General features: G+C 51.8%; 1 protein-coding gene across 1 annotated transcript; it reads left to right on the top strand.

Moving 5' to 3' along the window:
* The first annotated feature begins 4,013 nt into the window (after positions 1 to 4,013).
* LOC125523111 (exocyst complex component EXO70A1-like) lies at positions 4,014 to 6,220 on the top strand. The gene is made up of 2 exons (XM_048688164.1): positions 4,014 to 4,890; positions 5,008 to 6,220. The coding sequence occupies exons 1-2, from the start codon at positions 4,190 to 4,192 to the stop codon at positions 6,152 to 6,154; spliced, it is 1,848 nt and encodes a 615-aa protein (XP_048544121.1). The 5' UTR covers positions 4,014 to 4,189; the 3' UTR covers positions 6,155 to 6,220.
* The last annotated feature ends 3,096 nt before the right edge of the window (positions 6,221 to 9,316 follow it).

Genomic DNA, 9,316 nt, shown 5'->3' with positions numbered 1-9,316 from the left:
GATGACTCTCCGGTCAATAACCAACAGCGGGATCTGGATACCCATGTTGGCTCCCACATGCTCCTCGATGATCTCATCGGATGAACCACGATGTCGAGGATTCAAGCAACCCCGTATACAATTCCCTTTGTCAATCGGTCGTTACTTGCCCGAGATTCGATCGTCGGTATCCCAATACCTCGTTCAATCTCGTTACCGGCAAGTCACTTTACTCGTAGTAATGCATGATCCCGTGACCAGACACTTGGTCACTTTGATCTCATTATGATGATGCATTAGCGAGTGGGCCCAGTGATACCTCTCCGTCATACGGAGTGACAAATCCCAGTCTTGATCCGTGTCAACCCAACAGACACTTTCGGAGATACCCGTAGTATACCTTTATAGTCACCCAGTTACGTTGTGACGTTTGGTACACCCAAAGCACTCTACGGTATCCGGGAGTTTACACGATCTCATGTCTAAGGAAAAGATACTTGACATTGGAAAAACTCAAGAACGAACTATACGATCTTGTGCTATGTTTAGGATTGGGTCTTGTCCATCACATCATTTCTCCTAATGATGTGATCTCGTTATCAATGACATCCAATGTCATAGTCAGGAAACCATGACTATTCTGTTGATCAACGAGCTAGTCAACCTAGAGGCTTACTAGGGACATTGTTGGTGTCTATGTATTCACACATGTATCGATTTCAGATAACACAATTATAGCATGAATAAAAGACATTATCATGAAAGGAAATATAATAATAATCCTTTTATTATTGCCTCTAGGGCATATTTCCAGTAGTTGCTTATGTTTAGCACTAAAGTTACCCCATCTAGCATCAAAGTTGCTTTTCAAAAAAAATCAAAACATATCTAGGTGGGGTTTAATTTTGAAGAGCTCGTCGCGACCTGGCTAGCCAACACGTGTGCATTCAATAGCGTTGGGGGCAGACTCCCCCAGAAAAGGAAAGCACAAGGATCTCACACCATCCATCCCACATAGTTTAGAAAATTGGGATCACGATAGACGACTTAGATCCCACGAAAACTTTTCGACATTGTAGTCAACTTAGGTCCCTTGATGGACAGGCTCCATAGTATTGCAGGTAGGGATGGAAAAAAGCTCGAAGCTCGGGAGCTAAATGAGTAGCTCGTGACTCGACTCGAATTGAATTGAACTCGAAGGATAACGAGTCGAGCCAAGCCTTATTTTAAGATCGTTTATAGACCGAGTTAAACGATCCAATATCACAAGTACTCGTCTAACTCATTAGGCTCGGTATAAAAGATCAGCCGCTCCCAATCAAAAAAAATATCAGCCACTCGGCACCTTACGTCCCAGGCGCACAAACACAAGGCTCAACTGATGAAGGCCCAGCCGCCCAGGAGACTCATGCGTTACAAGGAAATTACAATTGTTTGGTGATGTGTATGTTTAATATATACATAATCATTTTTACCATATTTGAGGTTTTATGTTCATATCTCTAATGAGCTTAACAAGCTAAACGAGTCAGCTCGCGAGTAAATGAGTCGAGTCAATCTTGGGTTTGAGCTCGTTATAGTAATGAGTCGAGTCAAGCTAACTTGTTAATGAAACGAGCTTTAGCGAGTCGAGCCGAGCTGGCTCGACTCGACTCGAATTCCAGCCCTAATTGCAGGCAATTGAGGACCACTCGTACATAACTTCGTAGCGACGTAGGTAAACTTGGTTTGTGAAGTAGACGACTTGGAAGCCATGTTATGCAACTTTCCACTCTATGGTAAACAACTTTAGCAGTATGATAGGCAACTAAACTATTTACAACTTATTTTTTGATATGCAACTTAGCAACCATGTTAACCACCTATTACACTACTGCATACAACTAATTAGGAGGCTACTAGGCGTACTCAGTTATACACAAGGTGCAATTCATCTAACATTAGAGTGGCTCATGTTCAGCACTAAAGTTGCCTCATCTAGCATCAAAGTTGCTTTTGAAAAAAAACCCTCAAAACATATTCATATGAGATCTAGTTTTGAAGAGCTCGTCACGAGAAACCCAACGATGAAAATAGATCATAATTCCGACATGTGGTTCAAAAATTATAGCTTTTTGAATTTCTAATGCAGGAATCAATGCATGTTACATCATTACTGGGTTCAGACGGTTGGTCAGATGAGGTGAAGAAAAATCAACATATTATACTCGAGGAATCTTTCCATATATACAATAGATGGGTGAGCAGTTTTCTAAATCTGGCATCAATCTGTCCCATCATGCAATCCATGGCTCGCGACGACGTAAGGCCAGCTCCACCGCGCGACCCTATCCTGTCCGCCCCCGTCCGTTTGGGGTAAAACGGACAAAGAAGGCGGCCCAGCGCGCGACGGCCCGGACCCATCTTGTCCGTTTTGTGTCCGGATCGACCCATTTCGAGCGCAAACTTACGCCGGGTTTGGGTCGCGACGGACACCAAACGGACGCGCGCCTCGTCCGCGTCGGGGTCGCGTGGCAGGCGGCCACCTACCTCCCACCCGCCCACATCAATGCACATGAGCGGGCGGCCACACCTGTCATCCGCACGTCGAACGGTCGCCGTCCTTCTTTAAGTGGGAAGCGTGGACGGGTCGTCGTCCACACTGCCCCACGTCATCCCGCGGCCTCCTCGAAACCCGACAGCCCCAGTCCCAAACCCTAGCCAACACCTCGCCGGCCGGCCGGCCGCAGCCATGGGCCGCAAAGGCAAGCACGACCGCGAGGCTGGTTCCTCGTCGGGACGCCGCCGCGGCTCGCCATCGCCACCACGCCGGGCCCCCGCGCCGCCCGCCTTCTCCATCGCGCCCACGTCCGCCGGCGAGCGCGGCTGGCATTACGTCCACTCGTCGGTGTGCCGCCGTTATTGGGAGACGAGGACGCCGCTCCCCTGGAGCGACGTCCATCTCCCCAATAACTGGCATCTCTCCGCCGACCGGGTCCCGATCCCGCTGGTCCCGACGAGCGGTCGTGCGCGCGACAAGGAGATCGAGCGCCGTCACCGCCTCCTCCCCGACGACCTCTTCTACGACCCCAGGTACGCCCCCGACTCCGGACTCTGGGACACCTGGTTTCGTGACGAGCACGACACCAGGCGCGTGTCGTTCTTCGCCGGCACCTCGACGGGGCCGCGGCGGCCACGACAGGAGCGCGCAGCGCCTGCTTCGTAGGAGCGCGGGCGTAGGCGGGTGCGCTGCGTCACGCCCACGCCATCGCCTTCCCCGTCTCCGTCGCCACCTCCCCCTCCTCGCATGACAGCGGAGGAGGAGGCCCGTCTCCTGCAGCGTGTCATGGAGGACTCCATGAACACGCACGACGAGCGGCAGTGGGACGGCCTGGAGGAGACCATGGCCCTCTCTGCCGCCGGGGACGTCGCCTTCCCGGAGCTGCAGATGGCGGCCGTCACGGAGGAGGCGATGGAGGAGGACCTGCCGGCCGCGTTCCAGCAGCTGCTGGGCCAGGGGTGGGGCTGGTCCTGCACTGCTTCGGAGATGGCCGCCGGCGTAGGCGTGAACTGGTGCCCCACTCCGTCGCGGTCATCGGAGCGGGAGGCGTCGCCCCGGGAGGAGGTGGTGCAGGCACCTCCGGCCGTCCAGCCCGCCCCCGTCTACCACGCACCGCCGGCCCACCTGTGGACGCCGCCAGCCTACGTCGACCTCGTCAGCGACGACAACGACACCGGCGGCCAGTGAAGACGGCCACGGCCACGGCATCGACGGGCGCGGTAGAAGCGCGCGGGAGGCGTTTTTTTATTTTGTTTTTATATGTTAATTATGAAACTGGGCCTTTTAATTGGCCGTAGAAACTGGACCGTTTTGTGGCCGACCCCTATATATGTTTTATGTTTGTTTAAAATGTGTTTATTTACTTTTTTAATTTGACATAGCCGGACACGGGCGAACTCATCGGCGCCTCAAAAAGACAAAATCCGAGTAATTCGGATGTCCGTTTGGAATCGCGCGGTGGAGTTGGCCTAATAACACAGATGCACTTTTAACCATTTGGGATAATGATCAGCCCCAACTCCCACAGAACGGATCGAAGGTCCACCTCAGTTCCCCATTCGGTCTCTGGATCTACCTACAAGTCAACAACCCAGTCTTCGGGTCAAGGTCCGGCTCCGGCAAAACCGCATACGGCAGAGCGCCGCTTCTGCTCGCCGCTCTGACCTCTGCATGGGCGCCGCGGCAGGGAAGGCCGTCGAAGACTTGGCATCTGCTGCTGATGGGACAACAACGCGAGCGGAGGATCGGCTCGCCGTCGCTGAGCGCGTCATCCTCGAGTTCGAGCGCCGCCGCTCATCCTGCGACGGCTCCGACGTCGGCATATGGGACGCGCAGGCGACCTGCACCAACCAGGGCCTCCTCGCCGCGGTCGACGAGATAGTCTTCCTCAAGGAGATGCACGCGTTCCCCATGGCCTCACCCGCCGGCCGCCGCATGGACGGCGCCCTCCGGGCCGCCATGTCGTGCCTCATGGAGGAGTTCCTCAGCCTCAGGGTGTGGGACGGTTCCCAGCTCGAAGGCAGGAGCGGCCTCCGCTTCGCCATCGACAAGCTCTCCGTTTCAGTGGCAGCGGCCCGTGGCGCGTCGTCGTCGTTCGCCTTCCTAACCGGCGGAAGCACGGCCAGCACGGTGAGAACCAGCACAGGCGAGTTGAGCTCCCGCACCGTCGATGTACTTTACGCGTCCGGCTCCGGGAGCCAGCCGGCCGGGCCTGATGTCTTCTCGGACGAGGAGTTTCCCGATGAGCTCGACCTGATCTGCCCGGCGAGCTTGTCCGTCCTCCACGAGATCTCACTGCGTGTCATCCGTGCCGGCTATACGAAAGAGCTGCTGCACACGTTCGCCGACGCTCCCTGCGAAGTTTTAGACAGGTACAAACAGAATCCTCTTTAAATTCTTGATTGAAAGGTACAGATCTGAATTTGGCATTTGGCCTCTTTTCTGTCAGAGTTGATGAACTGGAATATTGTGACCATGGATTGGAGCAGGTTCTTGTCGATTCTCCAACTCCAAGTGGGATGTTCTCCGGAGGCCGAGACCGGCGAGTCGATCAGCTATGAGAACGCCGAGTGGTGGACGGCGGAGGACATGATCCGGCGGTGGATCCTGGCGACCAAACTGGTGGAGAAGGCCCTCGTTACTATGCAAACGCAGCTCCACGCGCAGAGCAACGGCGCCTTCGACAGGTTCAAGAACGACTACATCATGGCCATGGCGAAGCGGAGATCCTACATCCTGCTCAGATTCGCAGACGGGTTCACCAGCACGCGCTCGCCGGAGAAGCTCATGTACGTCCTGGAAATGTACGAGGTCCTTGGCAGCGCTGTCCCTGGGCTCGTGCTCGTGCTCACCGGGCAGCACAAGGAGCTCTTCTCCCGGCAGGTCGAGGTGGTTCTCGCAAAGCTGGCGCGCGCGCTGAGGGCCATGATCGGCGGTGCCGTCACAAAGGTCCGAGCCGGCGGGAGCTCTGGGACGCAGGGCGAGACGCGCGGGGTCGGCGCCGGCGTCCATCCGCTGACGCGGTATGCCGTGTCCTGCATCGAGTCGCTGGCACCGCACCGCGGCGCGCTGGATGTGATCCTCGCGAGCACGGGCGGCATCCTCGAGGGCGTGAACTCGTTCGGCGATCTCTTCTCGGAGCTAGTCGCGTCCCTGGAGCCCAAGCTGGAGGAGATATCCACCCTCCGCGGCGAGGAAGGAGGCGGCCTGCGGCACCTCTTCCTGGCCAACAACACCAGCTTCGTGCTGAAACGCGCCGGCGCGATCGGGGGAGACGACGAGTGGGCCGCGTGCCGCCGGAGCCGAGTCGAGCAGCACGTGGCGGGCTACGTCGAGGCCTCCTGGGCGCCGGTCGTGGCCTGCCTCGAGGCCGGCAAGCCCGCCACCAAGGCGCTGGCCAAGTTCAACGCCGCGCTCGATAAAGCGTACAGCGGCCACGTACGCTGCGAGGTCTCGGACCCCGAGCTCAGGGCGGCGCTGCGGAAGGCCGTGTCGGAGAACGTCGTCGGTGCTTATGGCGCGTATCTGCTGGAGCACCCCAAGCTTGGCAGGTCTGCCAGGCACACGCCCGATACCCTGGCCGGGTTGGTGTCCGACTTGTTTGAAGGAGAGGACGCGTCGGGCAATCATTCCTAGCACTGCTCGGAATACGCGGCCGGCTCGGATTCTGTGTTCGATTGCAACCCGAGGCGGTTTCTTTCTTGGGTCTACAAATAGGTCATGAATTTGCAGATCAGGTTACAGACCTGGGCGACAGGGGCCGGTGAACCACGGCGACCGCGCCGGCAAAAGATCGCGGCCTGTGGACAAGCAGCAGAAGCACCTCTATCTTGTTCTAGACGACTGGACCAGGGGCTTCACCATCCGCAAGATCGACATCGACGCCATGGACAGCGGCCCCGACCTGGACCTGGAGCCCGCACCTGTTTATCCCGTGAACTTCACCGCCCTGGGCAGCAACATCTTCATCGCGAGCAACAGGCACCCCGGCACCATGGTGTACGACACGGAGACGGGCGGGCTGTCCATCGGCCCTCTCCTCCCGGACCCGCTGCTCGGCGGCACCCGCGTCTTCGCGGCCACCGGCGACACGCAGCAGCTGTACGCGCTGAAGTACAGAATCTGTGACATGCAGCAGGCCTTCGAGGTGATGTCCACGGCCTGCGTCGAGGATTGGCATCCCACCTCTTTCCCAAACCCAAGCCAGGACTGGTCGTGGGCAACCGTCCCGTCGCCACCGCCATTCCCCAAGGATTCCCTGATCACCGCCTACGCCATGCACCCGGACGGACGCACTCTCTTCGTGTCTTGTGGAAGCAACCACGACACACACCACCACCACACCTACTCCTTCGACACCAAGAACCATAAATGGAGGTCTCATGGCGACTGGGCGTTGCCTTTCCAAAATCAGGGCTACTTCGACGGCGAGCTGGACGCGTGGGTCGGCCTTCGCAAGGACGGCTACGTCTGCGCCTGCCGGGTGCCGTCCCGCAGCAGAACGCTCGCCGCGCAGCCGGACTGGAAGATGGCAAAGGACGAGCTCTTCCTCGAGCACCCGGGGAGCATGGGTGCCACCCTCACGTACATGGCGAACGCCAGGTTTTGCCTTGTGGAGACGGAGGAACTGGAGTTTGACGGCTTCATGCTCTATATCACCATTTTTGGTCTCAAGTACAACCATGAGGGAGAGCTGCAACCCACCGCCCGTCGCACCACCAAATCATGTCGACTGCATAGGAATCTCCTGCAGTTTTCTCCTGTGGCGTTCTGGTTATAGCTTGGAAATGGCTGTTTGGCTTGGTTGTATGTAATGCATCTATGTCCTTCTCATGGATGTAAATATTGATTTGTCGCAATAAAGAAAATTCTTCTCTTGCCCATTTTTGTGGAACCTACTAAGTTATCTTTACTACGAACTGAATGCCCGTGTGCTGCCATAGAAAAATAAATATAACTTAAAACTGGTATATATGAAGATAAGTTATGTATTACAACCCCACCCGTCGGTTTGTAACGACGGTTACCCTCAAGTGTTTGCTCGCTTCTTTCTTGTTCCCTCCCCATCCCGCCTGATGTCTCCATGGAAAACATGTGCTATTGGGCCTCTAGGCAAGGTCTCTCTAGCACTTCTCTTTTCCTTCTTGGACTGAGAGCATCTCTAGCACATCCTGTAAAAGTCCATACCGCAATGGAGTTTCCGATATACCCTAAAACATGGGAGACAGAACTCTCGCTGAAGGCAGTGACTTATATAGGCCGGCACAGCTCGCGCGAGGCCACTGCATCTTTTTTTTGTTTGTTCGACCTTTTGTTTTCTGTTTTTTTTACTTTTATTTACACTTCCAAAATTTGTACACATATATATTACAAAATATATTTTTCACAGTGTTTTGAAAATTGTTAAATGTGTATGGGGAAAAACCATGTATACAAAAAAAATACAATGAGTGTGAAAAAAATTGATTATGTATTTAAAATATGTTACACAAGTATTTGAAAAATGTTAACCAAGTGTTTGAAAAATGTTAAATGTGTATAGAAAAAATGTTGACCAAGTATTAAAAAAATATAAAATCTTTTGATCATTTATATGAAAATAATAATCAAGCATTTCGAAGGATTTGAACAAGTATTTCAAAAATGTTAATCAAGCATTTGGAAAATACTAAATATGTAATAGAAAAAATATTGTCCATGCATTAAAAATGTAATATTGCATTTGAAAAATATTGATAAAACATTTAAAAATATTAAAACTTTATAAAAAATGTTGGCCATGTATTAGAAAAAGGTCAATCTTGTGTTTGGAAAAAGTTTAAAGTATGTATAGAAAAATGTTGACCATATACAAAAAAATGTTCATCTTGTATTTGAAAAATACTAATCAAGCATTTGAAAACTGTTTAAAATGTGTATAGAGAAAATATTGATTATATACAGAAAACAGTTTGTATTGGGAAAAAATTAATGTGTATTACAAAATGTTGTTGACATATAAAAAATATAGAGGGAAAACCAAAAGAAACTAGGAAAACCAAAAAATGAAAGCTGAAAAAATACAAAATCAAATCAAAGAAACAAATGAATAAAAACAAAAAACATAGAAGAATAAAAGAAGGAAAGTGAGAAAGAATAGAAAAACGATAAAACCATGAAAAAAATGAAGAGAAACCAAAAGAAAAAATGAAGTATAATAACGAAAGAAACCAAAGAAGAAATAAGAAAACCGAACAAGAACCAGAGAAACCAAAAAAGAAGGAAAAAAATGAAGAGATAAAAAGCTCCTGTCTTTTTCTCAAGTAATGTGCGCCTCCAATGCAAACACGAAGTCAACAATGACCCAGTGACTTGCGGCTCCATGCACAATCGAAATGAGCAGGGAGCGGATCCACGAGACAATCTTTAATTGAGTACTCCTTCCAAAAATCATTTTCATCTCCCCATGTTGCGACAAATGACGCACATGCGTCCAAATCCCAAACCGTTTTAATCGTTGAATTTCTCGTGTCGAGATTTTTTTAAAAAAAATCCCATGCCGATAGGTTTTGATGAACTTTTTTTCATAAAAAAGACGAAAAAACCACACCAGGGAGCACTTTTTTTTCTTTCCGAAAGCTGCTTCCGAGAGCACGGCCGTGGATCTCGCGAAAGCAAATTTGTGCCTCTTGCAAAAGGAAAAGGAAAAAAGGAAAAGGAAAACATGTTATTTTCGTTTCCGAGAGGCACGATCGTTCCTCACAGAAATAAAACCGTGTCAGTCGCAAAAGCAAAACCGTGCCTCTCGTGAAAGTAAGA

Source organism: Triticum urartu, chromosome 7 (assembly GCF_003073215.2).
Source record: "Triticum urartu cultivar G1812 chromosome 7, Tu2.1, whole genome shotgun sequence".
Classification (NCBI taxonomy): Eukaryota; Viridiplantae; Streptophyta; class Magnoliopsida; order Poales; family Poaceae; genus Triticum; species Triticum urartu.
Note: the sequence above shows the minus strand (reverse complement) of the source record. Positions and strands in the feature narration are given on the sequence as shown.